This window comes from Aotus nancymaae, unplaced genomic scaffold, assembly GCF_030222135.1.
Source record: "Aotus nancymaae isolate 86718 unplaced genomic scaffold, 86718_ANA_hifiasm-v0.15.2.pri h1tg000002l, whole genome shotgun sequence".
NCBI lineage: Eukaryota > Metazoa > Chordata > Mammalia > Primates > Aotidae > Aotus > Aotus nancymaae.
The window spans coordinates 15,374,302-15,392,936 of NW_026988413.1; the positions used below are offsets into that span (position 1 = coordinate 15,374,302).

At 44.5% G+C, this 18,635-nt stretch overlaps 2 protein-coding genes across 2 annotated transcripts in view; one reads left to right on the forward strand and one right to left on the reverse strand.

Annotated features, from left to right (window-relative positions):
- Positions 1-3,391: 3,391 nt before the first annotated feature.
- Positions 3,392-11,340, forward strand: LOC105713654 (putative DBH-like monooxygenase protein 2). The gene is made up of 13 exons (XM_012447429.2): positions 3,392-3,679; positions 4,398-4,544; positions 5,081-5,242; positions 5,488-5,571; positions 6,402-6,569; positions 6,761-6,863; positions 7,057-7,223; positions 7,572-7,663; positions 7,948-8,044; positions 8,179-8,238; positions 9,755-9,885; positions 10,681-10,795; positions 11,098-11,340. Exons 1-13 carry the CDS (start codon positions 3,392-3,394, stop codon positions 11,338-11,340), a joined length of 1,857 nt encoding a protein of 618 aa, XP_012302852.2.
- Positions 11,341-14,830: 3,490 nt separating this feature from the next.
- MGAM2 (maltase-glucoamylase 2 (putative)) overlaps positions 14,831-18,635 on the reverse strand; it is a 118,697-nt gene continuing 114,892 nt past the window's right edge. The window contains 1 exon segment of the mRNA XM_064372796.1: positions 14,831-18,635. Within this exon segment, the coding sequence (XP_064228866.1) occupies positions 18,474-18,635 (162 nt within the window). The 3' untranslated portion in view covers positions 14,831-18,473.

Consider the following 18,635-nt stretch of genomic DNA (forward strand, 5'->3'; position numbering starts at 1 on the left):
TATGAAATATATTTAATTATATTTGATTAATTCATATAATTATATAATATTCAATTATTTTACTTAAGCTTAATAATAGATTTAGTTATATTTTCCCAACAACTCCTAGTGCTGCCACCACCCAACAGTGTGACCTTGGGCCTCAGCAGCTTCATCCATAAGATAGAAATAATAACAATGGCAGGGTGCAGTGGCTCACACCTGTAATCTCAACACTTTGGGAGGCTGAGGTCAGGAGTTTGAGACCAGTCTAACTGACATAGTGAAACCCCATCTCTGCTAAAAATACAAAAAATTAGCCGGGCGTGGTGGTGGGTACCTGTAATCCCTGTTACTCAGGAGGCAATACTAGGAGAATTGCTTGAACCAGGGGGGAGCGGGGCAGAGGTTGCAGTGAGATGAGATAGTGCCATTGCATCCCAGCCCAGGTGACAGTGTGAGACTCTGTCTCAAAAAAAAAAAAACAAAAAACTATAAATGGAATGTCAATACATTTTAGAATAGAGCTTGGCACAGACTAAGCTTTCAATAAGAGTTGACTTCTATGATTGCAATGGTAAATTTTAAATTCAATTAAAATATGACAACTCATAGTAACTTTAGTCTTTAATCACCATTCACTTAGTACTCAACTGAGATTAAAAGTTTAAATTCTCATAATTTTTCTTTTTTTAATTTTTAAAATTATTTGTAAACATTGTTATAGGTACATAGTAAGTAGGTATATACATGTATGGGGTACATGAGATGTTTTGATACAGGCATGCAATGTGAAATAAGCACACCAAGCATTTAGCCTAGGCTGGGCATGGTAGCGCATGCCTGTAATCCCAGTATCCAGAAGGCCAAGGCAGGTGGATCACTTGAGCCCAGGAGTTCAAGACCAGTTTGGGCAACAGGAAAAGCCTTGTCTCTACAAAAATGAGCTGGGCATAGTGGTGTATGCCTGTAATCCCAGATACTCAGGAGGCTGAGGCAGGAGTGTCATGTGAGCCTGGGAGGTCAAGCCTGCAGTGAGCCATGATTATGCGACTGCAATCTAGCCTAGGTGACAGAGTGAGACCTTGTCTCAAAAAAAAAAAAAAGGCATTTGTCCTCTGAGTTACAAACAATCCAATTCTTTAAGTTCAGCCACAGAAAAGAATGAGATTCATCTATTTCTCAACATTGATAAGGGGCCTCATTTTTTAGAAAGCTTGGAAACCAATAATCTGGGAAATTCTATTTAAAAGGCCCTGTATCCACCATCTCTCCAACCTCAGAATTTTACAGACAGCAAGAAGGAGGCGCAGAGGAGTTTAGAAGCTGAACTTCACTATTTCAAGACCTGGGACTGCACTGCCCTCAGGTCGGTGTCCCTCCTGTGCTGTCTTCTCCGTCACAGGCAGTTGATAAATGCAGAAGGGAAGCAGGGCCAGCCCCAGCCCCATCTCCCTAGAGAGCTCCACATAGGTGTAGCAACGGCTTGGCTTCCTGGGGCGGAAGCCAGATGAGGGTCCAGGAGAAGAGACCCCCTGAGTCTGCAGTCACTGCTCCCAGCATTTTCATGAGGACCCTGCCTCTTTGCCGAGGACAGTGCTGTGGCCAGTAGGAAAGATTGCAGGATAAGGGATCCTGAGCCCGTCTCAATTTACAGGACTGGCTATTCTGTCTCCCTGCCACCCCCTCCCTTAATCCTCAGGTGAGATTGGGATCAGAGTGTCTCCAAGTACCTGTTATCTCTCTCGCTGGTGTTTCTGCTCTTCAAGGTCAGTGCCTCCCAGGCTCCAACCTCTCCTCTTCTCTTGGCTCAGCTCTGGTCCTGGGCCAAGATAAGCCTCTTGCTTCCAGATGGCTACCTAGCTCCCTACCTTCTCTGCTAGGCAGAGTTAGGAGCTGTGGCTGCCTCGTGGAAGCATTTGTTTTCTCCCTCACCACACCCCAATTACTACTCAAGTGCTCACAGCAGCAGCAAACAACCTTAGCTGGGTCCTTCCCAGCTTTGATGAGCTCAGTAGCGAAAACAAAGACTGTGCCTGCATCGAGAAGCCATAAGCAGATCACACCTGTGTCTGTCCACCCACACCTGAGCTGAATTCCTCTGATCCAGTCTGTGTAGGCGAGGACCCCAGGGCCCCTGTACTCTCCATTGTCAAATGGAGAGTCAGCAACTGGGGGTCAGATGAGGTGACTTCTAGCTCTAGGTCAGATGTGTCAATCACCAGGAGGAAATTACTGTGGAGTTAGACTTTGGTTTCTTCCCTAAGAAGCAGCCAACAAATGACACTAAGTCCCTCCACCAGAACAAGCCACTATGGAAATGTATGGCTGGGGTCTGGCTCCTGTGGGGTGTCCATGACCTAAGGAAATTATGGTCAGGGACGGTGACCCACCATTGACTCAACGTCAAGTGGCATCAAGCACCACTCTTGTTACCCCTTGGAGCTCCCGCTTCATCATCTAGAAATTAAGCAGATTGAAGTTTTTTGAAAACGAAGTGGCTCTAAAGTTCTATTCTGGTGTTCTGATATTCTAAACTTCCTTCAGTGCAGCTTCCATTGTTTACATAACACTAATGTGCTCAGTCGGAGAAGCTTCGCTCAACCTGCAATGGAGGCGTTAAACTAATTTCTCTGAAAGGTAATTGATGGGCAGAAGGGAAAGCACAAAGCATCCCAAAGGATGTTTATTTCTCATCTTCTCCCTCTTCTTCCCCTCACCTCCTCCCCCTTCCTGCTTCTCTCCAGGAGTGTGCAGAAAATCAAAGCTGCCCCAGACTCGACCATCTGCGAAGCTGATTATGCCTCCTCTCGGTGTCCTTCTAGGGATTAGTAGCAAAGGCTCCTCCAGGAGATGGAAATCACAGCCTTCCCCCAAGTTCCTGCCAGCAAGTTCCCTCCTTCCTGCACTGCACTGGGAAGCTGAAAGGCTAGGTTTACAAGCAGTCCCACATCCCTGCTAGTACTGCCGTTCTATACATACACATAAAAAGTGGGATGGGGCATATTCCAGAGGCAAAATGTCCTGTAAGGACATCCTAGGATAGAAGACGGAAGAGGGGGGCAGGAAGGGAGGGGTAGAAAAAGAAACTAAACTTTCTTGATTCTGTAGGGTCCCCACTGGCAGGACACTGGCTTGGGGTCAAAGTGGAAAGTCTAAACAATTCAAATCCTGAGGATTTTCTGCCAGGCCCTTGCTCCAAAGTGAAAGCAGCCTGCCCTGTATCCTCTCCAGGCACCTCTCACCTCCAGAGTTATGTAAGGGGCCCTGCTCTGAACCTGGAGGATAATCAGATCAGAAGTGCCCCAGCCTGGCCCTCCCCCATGGCATGGTGCCTAGCCCAGATAGGACATAAAACTCCAAAGCTTTAGAACGTTCATCTGCAAGGGAGATGCTCCAGGTCTCAGGAGCCATGCCCTGTGACCTTCTCTTCAGGCTTTTTCTGCTTTTGGCCCTGGCAGCCCCCTTACAAAGCAACCGCCTTGGTCCCACATCTCGCCTGCGCTATTCCAGGTTTCTAGATCCTTCCAACGTCATGTTCCTGCTTTGGGACTTTGACTTTGAGGCTGAAATCATCAGTTTTGAGCTCCAGGTCCAGACAGCTGGCTGGGTGGGCTTGGGTGTCACCAATCGCTACACCAACGTGGGAAGTGATCTGGTTGTTGGAGGAGTCTTGCCTAATGGCAATGTCTATTTCTCGGTAAGTCTGGGCGTGACTTGCTCCCAAGGATGAGGGTCTTCGTTGGGTTGAGGATGGTTTCCTGTCCAGAAAGGATCCACATTCCACAAGGATATCCAAACACACACCCAGAATGCCAGCCGCATGCTAGTGTCTCCCTCCAGAAATGGTCCATTGTAGAGTTTGAAATCTAGGTCTTCCAGACTGCATGTCTTCAAGACTGCTGAGAGAATGAAACCATTAGATTGTGAGATAGTCTTGCACCTCTTACTTGCTAATAGCCCACTAAATGCAGGTCACTGGGGAAAATTCAAAGCTGTTTGAGAAATAGTTACATTAAGAGCCACATGAAAGCAGATGAATGTCTGGCTGGAATGCACTCAAACCTGGTAACCCAATTTTATATTTGAGTGATTTCAATTTTGATGTGATATGTGAAACTTTGAGTGTTAGGGTTGCAGGAATATTAGACTTTATGGAGATGAGATTTGAAATGGGAGAAGTAAAGCAAGGTCAGGTGCTGAAACTCCATTATAGACTGCCCGTCTGATGAACCCCATGAAAGGGCGCTCTGCCATGTTCTTCATTGCATGCTCTGCCCAAGGAGCAAACTACACAATAGAGAACACCTGGGTTCTGCTACTTGCGTATCCTAGGGGAGCTAAAGGGTTAAGTACTGCTCCAAAGAGTGTCGGTTGAGGCTCCTGGTTCTTACTTCTTGACCTTCACTGGACCCAAGGATCAGCACTTGGTAGACGAAGACACTCTGCAGGAGGATGGGAGCCAGGATGCTGAGCTGCTCGGGCTGACGGAAGATGCTGTCTACACCACCATGCGCTTTTCCAGGCCCTTCCGCTCCTGTGACCCTCATGACCTGGATATTACGGTAAAATAACGAGCAGAGAAAAGCATTTAGTCACAAGCAGGTTTTCCTTCTGGGAAGGTAGTTGCCCCCAGTCAGGCAGCCAGTCATCATTCCTAAGACGTCTATTCCTCTCAGCCTTCCCACGTAATGCTCCATGTGTGCCACCTGCTGAAATCCACAAGCCTTCCGCAGGGTGACCACCCACTGATCCACCCTCCCACCCACCTGCCCCAGTGTTCTCCTCTTAAAGAATTCTGCCCAGTTTCACTGACCTTTAGAGTGTTAGGATTTAAGAGTTTAATTCAGACCTTTCATTTTACAGATGTGGACACTGGCTTAGAGAGAGTATGCGAGAGGGAATGTGACTTGCTCAAGATCACCAGCAAGTGAGCCTCAGAGGCAGAAATAGAACCTGACTAGTTCTCACTCCTAGTGTGAAGCTTTTTTCATCCCACCATGTAGACATGAGCAAGTGCCTTGTGTAGGTCCTTGGGTGCAGGGATATGCAGAGTGCTGCACAAGGGTGGCAGTGCCTCAATGCTCATGGCACCCCGCAGAGTGACACTGTGAGGGTGCTGGCCGCCTATGGCCTGGATGACACTCTGAAGCTGGATCGGGAGCGTACCTTTGTCAAGTCTATCTTTCTGCTACAAGTTGTCCACCCTGACGATCTGGATGTCCCCGAGGATGCCATCATTCATGACTTGGAGATCACTGATGTAAGACACCTTCATCCCACCCAGCAGCCTCCAACTCCCTTCTCCTTGTCCCACTCAACCCAGATCCCTCCTCTTGCTCCCAATATTCAGTACATCCCTTGGATGGAGATTACTCTGACTCCCCTCTGACCCCTGAGGACTACCAATCTGACCTTAATGTGAACCACCTTCCCGGCCCTGGCCCTTCCCCTATTTCTTTAGAGCCTCACTGTCATCTGGCTCAGCTTCTGTGCATCCTTCCCCAGTTCCTTATTCCAGAGGATGACACCACGTATGCCTGCACCTTTCTTCCTCTCCCCATTGTTAGTGAGAAGCATCACATTTACAAGGTACGTAGACCAGATGGGAGACATTGTCAAGGCAGGGAAGGGTGCTGGAGCAGAGTAGGGGGCGTGGTCAACCCTGAAAGATGAGGTCTGAAAAATTTCTGGGAGGAAGCAAGGGGGAAGTAGCTGCAACAACAGAAGGACAAGTGGCGCTTGGTGGAGGTCATGGTTACATCATTTCCTGAGCCCAGAACTATAACTCCCAGCACTATTTTATTTAAGCTCCACAGTGCAATAGACATGTTCACAAAGGTTACAAATTAATAAGTGTTTGCAAAGAACAAAGTATGAACCTCAGCCTGGCCCCAGAGTTGTGCCCACTGGCCCAAAAGAATGTAAAGTCAGGGAGAGGATATGGCCACAGGCTGTCAGGAGGCTGGTGAAGTCTGGCTAGAATGAAGTCAAATTTGGTAACACAATTTTATATATGAGTGATTTTGATTTTGATCAAATAAATAAAGGTATAATCTTACAGTAAGTGGCAAAGGTGGAGACTTCTTTTCATTAGACAGATGATTTGAAAAGGCATGGCTACATGCTCAGATACAGTGAACTGAGGTGGTTACTAAGGGAAGGCAGAAGTCTTGGAATGTCCCCGGCTAGATTTCATATGCTCTGCTCTCCAGGAGGCACTTAAAGGAGGGGGCAGTTGAGAGAGGAGTCAAACTGAGCGGATGGGAAAATGACAGCTTGGGGAACAAATACAGAGAAAAAGGGAGAGAGAGAAACAGAGAGAAGAGGGAAATGGGTATAGTTTTGTTTGACAAAAGGGAAGATAACATGATTTGATGTAGAAGGTCTTGCTCATGTTCTGCTCTTCTTTTTCTGTCCAGTTTGAGCCCAAGTTGGTCTACCACAATGAGACAATGGTGCATCACATCCTGGTGTATGCCTGTGGCAATGCTAGCGTTCTCCCCACAGGCATCAGCGACTGCTATGGGGCCGACCCTGCCTTCTCCCTCTGCTCACAGGTCATCGTGGGCTGGGCTGTTGGGGGCACCGTGAGTCCTGTGATGGGGGAAACACATGGCTAAGCAGGTGCATGTGGTTGGGTAATAAGATCACTGGGCTGGTGGAAGACCAAGGGATAGGGGAAGCCTGGGATGAGAGTTAGAAAACAAGGGAAGGAACTCTGAATCCCTATACCTGGTTCCTAGCCCTTCTTGCTGCCCAATCTCCCTCCTTCCAACAGAGCTACCAGTTTCCAGATGACGTGGGCATCTCTATTGGGACCCCCTTGGACCCTCAGTGGATCCGACTGGAGATTCATTACAGCAATTTTAACAACCTTCCTGGTGAGCGTTCAGAGGATTTAAGGAAGGGAGGCTGGTGGGGTTGGCTGGTTCTTTCAGTATTGGGAACGTGTTGTGGGATGCATGCTAACCCCCTGTGGTCGCAGCCCCACCGAGCTTTCCTGGGCCTCTCTCTATCTCCACACTGTGACCTGCTCTCCTACCTCCCGTGATTGACTGTTCCTCTCTGCACCAGGTGTGTATGACTCCTCCGGGATTCGTGTGTACTACACTGCTCAGCTCCGCAAATACGACATGGGTGTCCTCCAGCTGGGCTTCTTCACCTTCCCCATCCACTTCATCCCCCCGGGCGCTGAGTCCTTCATGTCCTATGGGCTGTGTAGGACGGAAAAGTTTGAGGAGGTGGAGCTGGGAGGCGCACCCTTCCTGAGGAGAAAACACACTCTGCTTGCCCACATCCCATATCTGGGCTGATCCACAAGCCCACACAGCCTGAGCCCTAGACTTGGAGAATAATTACAACCTGGTGCTCAGGAAATTCGCTAACCTGACTTTTGTAAGGAAGGGAAGGAGTCAGGGCTTTGAGAACAAGGGGAGTGGGGAAGGAAGAAGGGTCAGAAGGGTTCAATAAGAATTATGGGGGCAAATGTCAGTCATCAGAGGAAGGTGTCAAATATCAAGTGAGGAAAATCAAGAACAAGTCAAGAACAGAGCCCTTAACAAATCAAGTGCACCTCATCCCTGTTACAGATCAATGGAGCCCCCATGCCTGACATACAGGTGTATGGCTACCTGCTGCACACTCACTTGGCTGGAAGGGCTCTGCAAGCTGTGCAGTACAGGTGAGGGAAGACCTTGAAGCTTTCCCTTCTGTAGGTGGCAATGAATTTTAAGAACAGTGATTTATTCTGAAGCATATATTTATGCCTGGTTGAGAATAAGGAAGAGCTAGAATTATCTTTAGACTAGAGACAACTGGAATAAGACTGTAGAAGAAGTTTTTTGTTTATTTTTGTGGATAGTCTACTCACAGAATGACCCCACCCACGTGCTACATCTTCATTGGAAGACCCCTCTGAATTTCATCTTCTCTTTATTTCTGAATTCTCACCTTCTCTTCCTCTAGGAATGGAACACAACTTCGAACAATCTGTAAAGACGATTCCTATGACTTCAATCTGCAGGAGACTCGAGATTTGCCTTCTCGAGTAGAGATCAAGCCGGTGAGAGTCTGAGGGAGGCATGGCAGAGTTGGGGGCGGCAGCATCATAGCTCATTACTGCCAGCCAAGAAAGTTCTCAAGCTGTACCAGTCCCTCTGTGTCTTACTCTCAGCCTTCATGTTTCACTCGGAACAGGGAGATGAATTGCTGGTAGAATGTCACTACCAGACACTGGACCGTGACGCCATGACATTTGTAAGTGACCTCTCTCCCCACCATGGTCAGTCACCATGACCATAGCCCCAGTGGAGAGCCCCCTCATGGCTTTGGCTATCCAGTGACCCCTGTGATTTCACTGAAGCCCCTTCCTTCCTCCAGTACCACTGCACATCCACATGAGGCTTTTCATGTTCTCACACTCCACGCATCTAAGATGAGAACAGGGATTTCCCACATTCTCTGACAATAACCCACTAAGACCATGGAAATATGATATGCTATAGTGACTAAGAGCAGAGATTCTGAGGCCTCACTGCCTGGGTTTGAATGTTAGCACAATCATTTAGTACCTTTTTAACTTTAGGTAAGTTATTCAACTTCTTTATATCTCAGTTTCCCAATTCACGTAAGATTAATACTACGTTCTACCTCATAAGATTTTTGTGAGAGTTGGTTAACACACGCAAAACACCTAGATCATTGCCTGACTTGTAGTAGATGCTCAATTAAAGTTGGCTGTTTCTATGGTCACAAGGACCAACCCCCCACCCCATTTTGTGCATCAGGAGTAGTTTAGTGATTGTGGGATTCAAAATGTGTTACAGGCAACTGAGGAAAAAAAATGCTGTCCTACAAATGATTATAATACAAGGTAGTAAGCGATAGATACCATACAAGAATAATGAGAATAATCCACTAGGGGAATTCACAGGAAAGAATCATGAGAGCCTACTACAGTGAACTGAACATGTGACGCAGGTGAATGAGTCCTGCTTTAGACACACAGAGATGAGGAATTCTGGAGAAGGAAAAAAATGAGAAAGCCATATATAAGGAAAGCATGGGGTGTGCATGAAGAAGTTTGGTTGGAAGCTTAAAAAATGGGAAAAGATATCTGAAGTCGAATCAGATATCTGACTCGACAATGTTGAGTGAAGGAATGGAATGAGGATGAGGACGATAAAGTTGGAAAGAGTCCTTGAAGCAGGGGTGATCCTGACCTGCCTATAACTCCAGGACAGCAGGGGTAACTCTAAATATTTGCCAGGTAAGTAAATGGAATGAATGAATGAATGAATGAATGGGTTGGAATTTATTAGATAGAATCAAATAATTGGTTTAGGGATGATTAACTCTTGTTTAATGAACTACTGGAAGCCATTGGAGGTTTCTGAATGAGCAAATGGCAGGATGCAAGATGAACTGTGAACAACTTGGCTGGCAGCTCTACAGAGGTCAGATTGCAATCAGAACAGATGAGTGACTGATACTAGTTGAGAGGCAGATAATCTAGCCCAAACCAGGATAGTGGAAGTGAAGCTGAGGACAGGGCAGATATATGGAATTTTTTTTTGGAAATAATATCAATAATTATCCACCAATGAAAATAGAGCCACAAATAGGGCAGTGAGCTGGCTCTACATTAAGGGAAAAGGAGAATGGCATCACTGGTGAGGTAGATGACACCTTCAACTATTTTCTGTCTGCCTTGTCCTCCTCTCTCTGCATGCCTTTGTATCTTTGTGTCTCCATCTCTGTCTGTCTCCTCCAGGGAGGCCCCAGCACCATTAATGAGATGTGCCTCATCTTCCTCTTCTACTATCCCCGAAATAACATCTCCAGCTGCATGGGGTACCCTGACATTATCTACGTGGCCCATGAGCTGGGGGAGGAGGCATCAGAGTGAGTCATCCTAAAAGATAAGACCTTATGTGTGTGTGTGGGAGGGACCTTGGGGAGGATGGGGCGAGGAAGAACTGGAGCCCTACCTACTACCTCCTAGGCTGGTGAACCAGGATTCCTTCCGGGGCTGCCTGACCAGCTCCTGCTTCCCTCACTCCTGTTTCCATCAGGATCTAACTCTCAAAGCTCTGGCACAAAACAGGAATTTTGCGGGATTTTTCTCCCATATCAGCAAGGCCATTCAGAAGAACAGATAAAACTGAACCCTAGAACTGAGATCCTTTATTTATAAATTCTTTGCCTTTTTCCACATGCACTACTTGACTCAGCCAAAGACTATGTTTACTTTCACATCGTGACCCTCCATTATTTGGGGGTAAGGATCCCCTCTGAGATTCTCATGAGAACTAAGAAATGTTTTTCCATGAAAAGAATGCACATCTGTGCAGATACACTCTATTTCACATAAAATTTCAGGGCAATGAAATTGCCTCCAAGAAGGTTGATATGGTGACTTCAGGGAGCCCATCTCACTCCACGCCCTCCAGATGAAGAACCACTTCCTTCAAGAGTCAGAAGATCCTCTTTTTCATGTTTTAAAATTCTCTTCTCTGAGTTCTGAGATTTCTCTTGTCAAACTCACTGTAATTGTCTCTTATTGTAAGACATTACTTATGGCTTTTGCTGACATGGAATTGATTCTAATAAAAATGAGGGTACATGTTTTGTTGAAGGTTTAAGTCAACCCTAAACTATGGTCTGTTTCCCCTGCCCTGATCCTGCCACCCACGGCAGCTCCATGGAGGGAATGATGGCCATGAACAATGTCGAGTGGACCCCAGAGAGCATTAAGAAGGCTGAGAAAGCCTGCAAGGAGGCTCAGCAGACAGTGATAATAAAGACCATTGACGTGAGTGTCCCAGGAGAGACCTCCCTCTAGAGTTAGAGATGCAGAGATGTGGGGCGGTGCTGGGTAGAAACAGGAGAAGAGAAGAATGAGGGACATGAAGGGCAATGGTAGGAATGCTGGGTCAGGGAACAGGGCGCTGAAGAAGTGGAAAGGTGGGTTGTTGCTGTCCTGGGTTGCAGATGCGGTCAGAGCCTCATGGTTAGCCTGTGAGCTCTGTGAGGACTGGGGATGACTGAGGAAAATCTCAGGAAAGAAAAGGGAGCTGCTTCTACCTTTACCTTGTTTTTCCCCTTCTCTCGCAGGAGGTAGTGGAAAACACAACAGGATGGATTCCAGACATCATCCCTGCTCCCCAGGGACCCTGCTTGGAGTCCTCTGGAGGCAAAGTGGAGGCCCAGGACAAGACCCCTGCAGGCTTCAGGGCTGCACCCATGGCCCTCTTGAGCTCCAGCAAGGCCACCCTGAGGCATCTCCCACTGGCAGCTGTCCTGCTGGTGCAGAGCACACTCTCCTGGCTCCTGGCCATGCTGCAGACTAGAGTCTGATGCTGTCTCTTCATGTAGATACCCAGGCCGCTCTCTCCTCAGCCCTCCCTTATCATCAAACACAGAAACTCCTCCCTGCTTTGGCGCCCCAAATCCCCCATCTGTGTCCCTTCTCATGACCCAGGCCTTGACACTGCAGGCCTGGGCACTGCACATATTCCATAAAGATTCTTCTGTGACAAGCTATGCAAATCATCCTTTAAAGCATTAGAATAATCACTGGCGGGGCCACATATTTTCTGGCAGAGTCTTGTTCCATGGCTGGGTGTGAGGTAATAGATCCACTCACTGAGAAGGCTGGTGCCCCAGCTTCGTTAAGAAGATGCATGAGGAGGAAGGGACTCGAATCCGAGAGAGAGCCCTGTAAACTTCTCTTGGTCCATACCTGGCCCTGGAGGTGATTTCTGTTTCTCTTCCTTCTGGCATTTGTGTCTGGCCCTCCCTGTAAGCTGAAGGGTACCCCATGCAGCTGGAGATGTTTAGGGGAGAGTAAAGGGTAATTTGCAGTAAAGGGAGAACTCTGTTTATAAAGGACAAAGCTCGATGCATCATATTAATAAAAACTCGGCTCGCTTCCTGTTGCCATCTCTTTCCTTTGAGATTTTGTTCCAGGAGAGGCAGCTGGACAGTCTCAAATTGCTCAGTATTAGGCACTCAGGGGACACTTGAGGATCTGATTGTCCAAATGCAACATTTAATGCATAGTCTTGCCTTCCTCACCTGTATCCCTGCTGTCCAACGATCTTTGTTTATCCCACTGAGTGTCACGTTGTTAACACTCAGGCTGCTAGGTTTCAAGAGTCTACCTGGGTAGGCAGGCTGGATTGAATGCTAAGAACAGGAAAGGGCAAGACAGAGAGAGGCAGGCCTTAGCACTAGAGCCCAGGGCATGCCAAGGAAGTCCACAGGAACAGAGTGGCAACTAGATGCAAATGGTTCACAGAGTCAGGCTGCAGTTCACAACCACGGTTTTCAGGAAAGGACAATTTTCCTGGTGACTACCTTGCGAGTTTCTGGAGGCATTGATGTATTTTTTGTAAGTTTGACAAGCTCAGGACCACCCTCTTCTTCAAGTTTTAAAGTCATCATCCTCATCTATGAATCGCTTTGTTTGTTGTTCTTCTCATCTAAGAGGGATCCCTACTCTGGATATTTAAAGGTGTTTAGAGGGATCTTAATCCCCTGGAAACCAGGACTATGGCATCAACAAACTCTGTGTCACTGCTCCAGAGGTCTAGTGTTGAACTAATATCATAGCCCTGCTTCATGGCCAAGCAATATGCCCCTCTGGGTTTGGTGACATGAGAGGTAATGAGCTCATTACCTTTGCTGTCTTTTCCCATGGAGGATTCCGGATGATCCACTTTGAGACTCTGCAAAGTCCTTGGTGTTCACATTCAGTGCCTGCAGTCTCAGCATCGACCCCTCTCAACACAACATATATATTTATTGTTCATTTAAAAATAATTATCAAAAAGGGAAGAATTTTGGGGAGAGAACCTATGAAGCTAGAAGCATCTTCTTGGTGTATTAGTGGTAAGGAAGAGAGTGGTCAGCTCTTTTTTATCCCAGCTTTATTGAGGTATAATCGACAAATGAAAATTCAAGGTTACAAGATGTTTTGATATATGGGAAACAGTACCGAATTACAGGTCTTTGCTATACTAGGTAGTTTCCTAGGCACTCTCTCAATCCTTCCATGTTACCAATGAAGAAATTAAATAAGGCTCAGAGAAACCAGGCGAGTTGATCCAGGTCACATAAATACATAGGAATAATATCAGGACTCTTACCTGATATTCTAGAACCACTTCTTTGGTTCTAGAAGTGGGGTTTTGTTCATTTTATTATTTTTTTAATCACACCATAGCAAAGATGGACTTTCTGCAGGAGATGGGACCCTGAAACAGACGAGTAATAAGAAGTGAATCAGAAGGCCAAGCCCTACCACTTTTTAAGACTTTGTGTTCTTGAAGAAGTCATTTAACCTTTCTAAGTCTTCCTTTCTGCCTCTGAGTAAAAAGTATAAAGATTCCTTCACTCTCTGCCTCACAGCAGGCGTGGAACAAAATAAAACATTTATGGGTGGCCCTTTTTAAACCATGGATTATGATGCAAATATAAGGGGTTGTTATTATGTAACAAGGCCCATAGATTGTACAGACACCTTTACTTCTTCTTTTAAGCCAAACTTTTCTCAGTTACATAGTTAAAAATCTCTGAAGACACCTTCTCTAAAGCCATCAGAGATTGGCTAAGGTGAGAAAACCTCAAACTTCCTTTGGGGCCTAGACATAACTTTTGTACTCCGTGCGATTCTCCATTTTTCCTTGGACTAAGTGACTTATAAAGCATTACAATGTTAAGGATGAATGTTCATCCATCATTCTGACAGGTAAGAGCAATGTGAAGTGAGGTAGTGTATGTCTTTTTAGCATTCTCAGGCTTTTCATTTTTTCTTAATCTTAGCCCCTCTTCCTCAATGCTAAGTTGAAATTCTTTTCTTATCCAGTATCTCAACAGACCCCATCACTTTCTGGTCTTTTGGAAGTGTTCAAGAATTTGTATCATCTAAATCAATATGTCATTTTCACATCCATGTCAAGTTTTCTCCTTCCCCAAGAAGCCACCTCCAGCAGTGAGGAAGGGGATTAGGTCTATGCTTTTACATTGCTACGTTCTCCTCCTCTTCCTTGACTGTCTCCAGGTATTCTTCACGGCCAGATAGAAATTAAAAGAAAAGACAAAGGTTCCCATATGGTTGATGCTATGGCAAGGCATCCATGGGTACCCTCAAAGTCATCTTCTTGGTGTATTAGTGGTAAGGAAGAGAGTGACCAGCTCTTTTTTCCCAGCTTTATTGAGGTATAACTGGCAAATGAAAATTGTATGTATTCAAGGTTACACGATGTTTTGATATATGGAAAAGAGTACCAGATTATGGGTTCTTACCATACTAGGTATTTTCCTAGGCCCTCCCTCAATCCTTCCATTTTACCAATGAAGCATTCCTAGGTCCTTTCCCCAAAATTCTTCCCTTTTTGATAATTTTTAAATGAACAATAAATAGGTAAGTTGTGTTGAGGTTGCCAATGTGTTAGAAACATTGCATGGAACTTATGAAAACTTATGAAAAAGATGCCACCATTGCAGGGTTTCCAAGCCCTGCTACCTTTGCAATTCTCCAGGCAAGACTCTAGTGACAGGACCCCTGTGCTGCTTTCTTCTCATGGGCACATCAGCGAGTTTTTCAGAGGCCCCTTGTGCAGCATCTAACCCTAGGTGAGATGCGACCTGCATGACCTATTTTGACCTCTCCCCACTACAAACTCAGTTTCTACTCTTGGCAGTCCATCCACAACCTCTCATCACTAGAGGCCCTCCTCCACTGCACAGATTGCTTCATGACAGCCCTTGCCCAGCCGCCTCCCCACACCCACCTGAGGAGCTTCAGCTTCCTTGTCCATTAAACACTGTTGAGTCCAGGTTGCACCACTACTTCCCTCACTCCACACCCACCACTGCAGGGTCTCCAATCCCTGCCACCTTTGGAATTCTCTAGGCAAGACTCTAGTGCCATTCTTTGTGATTTCATTGGCTTCCATGCTCTGGGTGAAGCATGATGCGGTTTTTGAAAACCTTGCCCATGCTCCATGCTCCACTGTATCACCTGGTGGGGGTGAGGGGCAAGAGTTTCTGCAGTTCAGAGAATACCCAGCTGGGAGTGAGATGCCAGTCCCAGTTTCTCACAGGTACTCTTAATCTCCACGAGCAGTTCTTCTGCTCGCGGAGATTAAGAGTGCACACAGAGCACCACTCCACTCTCCCATGGAGAAGGGGATGTGAAAACCAAAGCGTTCTCTAGCGCTATAAGTTCCTTTACTGCCATGAACACTCTTCCAACCTTCATTTGAATGTCTAATCTCATATACACTGAAGTTTGGTGATGGAAATTGATAAACTTTAAATCGTGTATCTTCTCACAATGCTCATGCTGTAGAAAGAGTGGACTATTTTATATCTCCTAATCACACTGTGTAAAGTTGGTCTCTTTGTCCAACTCATTCCCCACCAGAAAGGCTTTCTTTGACTCTTTTTTGTGCTGTAGGGTACCTCCCAGCTTCCCTACTCCTTGAAGGATTCCTACATACCTCTAGACTCCGGTGAGTTTCCTGTTAATCCAAAACATCTGTCATCTATATTCCTCATTGGAAAATTAATCATGCATTATGTGTGGCATCTCTTAAATGGTCAACGTGAATAGTGTTTGCATAGTGATATTTGGAATGCTGTAAAATGAAGTTTAAATTAGTAATTATGAATTTCAGGTGTAATAATAATGATGCCCATGGTAATTGTAAAGGTAGGAATGTCTCAAGTATCGGAAGTATAGAAAAGTAAATTTCTTTATACTTAGAACATGAGTTATAATCATTTGTGCATAATTAACATCACATATGTGGATGACTCAGTGGGGCCAGTCATTATGGAGCATAGGAGTTTCCCTAGACCTTATAAATCAGAGTCCACGGACAGGTTTTGCTAGTGTTTCCAATGGTAGGATGAGCATGTCAACCTTGCCCTCAGGTTTTCTGAATCAGGTTCTGGGATCACGACTTGTGCATCGACTCCTGAGTTTCAATTCTCAAGTCTTTTCAAACATCTGACCAAAGTCCAGACTTTTGTATATTCAAAGTATTTCTTACCTTTTCAAAATTTCATCCTTCAATTATGTTCCATTTACGTGTTTAAGAGGTTGGACTTTGGTGCCTTCAGAACTACGCTTGTTCAAGCAGATTCATCTTCAGTTTTCCAAATCCCAGCTGCTTTAAGTGAATTTTTTAGTCAGTGAATCAGTGCTGGCATGGTGCGTTGGCAGCAGGATATCAGGTGCCATGCCTTGGCACACAGCGCACTTTGTCCTGTATCAGAGTTTGTGGTGCCAACAACACAAATGCACTTCATCTCCCTCAGTGAAGATACAAGCGAGGAAGTCTGTGACCAAGTCCATCGAATTTTGAGTTTTGCTTTGAGTTGGAAGGTCAAGTTAAGAGTCATGTATATACAAGCATAAGGTCTATCAACTTTGTTCAGAGGACTGTAGCTTGTGGACAGATTCCAAAAGGCAAATGCTCCCGACTGATGAATCTGTGCCCCTCGTCCGGAGCACCATCAAATTGTCTGGACAACAGTATAGCTGGGCTGGCAGGTCAAAAAACTGGGCAGATGTGTTTGTAGACAGTGGAAGATATTCATGTGGAGTAAGTTATAGATGCTAGAGTGCCTGCATGCTGGGGAAGTTGATAATATACTTGACTAGGATGTGAGAGTGGAAATAGGATGTTTTATGCCCACTTAAAGGAAGTTGTTCTCAAACTTTTTGGTCTCAGAACCCTTTTACATTCAAAATTAGTGAGGGCACTGTGCCTTATTTATGTGGGTTATATCTGCTAATACTTGCTGCAAATTGAGTCATTTGTAAAATATTTTTTAAATATTTATTTTTCATTCATAAAAAATAACATTCACTTTGTGATAACATAAATATGTTTTTAAGGAAAAATAACTGTATTTTCCAAAGCAAAAAAAAATTAGTAAGAAGAATGGCATTATTTTACATTTTGTAAATCTGTTTAATGTCTAGCTCAATAGAAGACAGCTAGATTCTTTTTTCTGTTTCTATATTCATCTATTGCGACACAATACAGCATAGAGTCTCTGGACAATGCCACTATATACTAATGAGACAATGAGACTGAAAAAACAGGTAACTTAGAAGCATTATGAAAGTAGATTTTAAGAACTTGTGGCACCCCATGGATCCATGAACTAAACTTTGAGAATACTGTCCCAGCATTAAACCTTCAATAGTACGCAACTGACCAGATTTGGTAATAACCATGGGTCTACTCATGGGGGTCTGAGTGATCTAAGAAAAGAACAGATCAAGGATAAATGATGAATTTGGATATGAAAGACCGAGAATAGACTGATAACCCTAACATAATGAAGAAGAGTCTGGACAGTGAAATTATAAGGGAAAAGCTTCTATGAATAGAAGAAAACACAAATAAGATTATGAACTGTGATTTCAGTGCAGAAGCTGTCTTCCTTATGCTGTATATTTACATCCTCACCTCTGTCTGGATAATTTCTGATTTATACTAGAATCAGAGCCAGTCACTGGTGGTAACAGCGAGGCTTTAAGACTATCTCATAATTTAGATTGATTATAATTTTCTGAGAATACTGTCTATAAGTGGAAGTACTTATAAAATCTGTAGTAAGAGTATTAGTAGTACCTATAAAATAATGGTTGCAAAGTTCAGGAATTTATGATTTTAGGATCTATAATCATTTTATTTTCTATGATAGTAAAACCAATAGGCAATATTTATAACTTAAGATTATTTCAATGCCTGAAGTAAGGTTATACAAGACCTTCAACGGTAGCATTTTCCATATCTGTAGCTATAGTTAGGAACTCTTCAGAAGCAATAATACTATTAGTATGTGTAATGCAAATGACTATATTGGTAGCTATGCCATTTGGAAAAGTTCATAGGAAAATAAAGTGCATTTTTTTAGCATGACTAATTACATACTCTACTGTAATACTAATAACGGTTGGTATAGAAGCCATTTGAGTGCCAGGGGTATCACCAGTGCTCTCAGGGGTGGTATTATGTCATGTGACTCAAGAAACAAGTTGGACTATTTTAATAACTACATCTAAGACAACAGTATTTATAGACCCTAATGCAGTGTTATCTGAGATACCAAAATTACTCGTGAAATCTGCAGCAAGGATATATAGGATATACAAAACATCTGTAGTTTAACTGATGTGGTTATAAAAATAATAACTATAATTTAAAAGAAAAAGAGTACATATTATGGCTGCAAAATAAGTACCCAGAGCTTCTTTGGTGAAAGCTATAAGGATTGTAAGCCTTCCTAAACATGTCTGCAATGATGACAGTGTTTGGAGTAGCTGTGTCTTTTGCGGCTAGAGTACTAATACTTGTAAAAACTTAAGTAGCATAAAATAGAGATCTCATAACTGATTTTCTATATCTGTAATAGTTGTTTGAAGGAGTTATCTGAGGTAACTGTCCTGCCTTGAGTAGTAATCATGGAACTAGAGTAGCATTTATGGCATCTGCAATATAAGTAGGTGCAGTAGTAGAGGTATGTATTGTGCTATTAGGAGTGGTAGTATTTAAAGCATATTTGGTAATATTTGTAGTACCTGTGGTAGCACTAGTTGCAGTAATAGGTAAATAACTAGCCAC

Bases quoted from the DNA above. Each gene is read 5' to 3' on its own strand.
- LOC105713654 (XM_012447429.2), top strand. From the start codon at position 3,392: ATGCCCTGTGACCTTCTCTTCAGGCTTTTTCTGCTTTTGGCCCTGGCA. The intron at 8,045-8,178 runs GTGAGAGTCTGA...CACTCGGAACAG, and splicing joins CTCGAGTAGAGATCAAGCCG to GGAGATGAATTGCTGGTAGA. The intron at 10,796-11,097 runs GTGAGTGTCCCA...CTTCTCTCGCAG, and splicing joins TGATAATAAAGACCATTGAC to GAGGTAGTGGAAAACACAAC.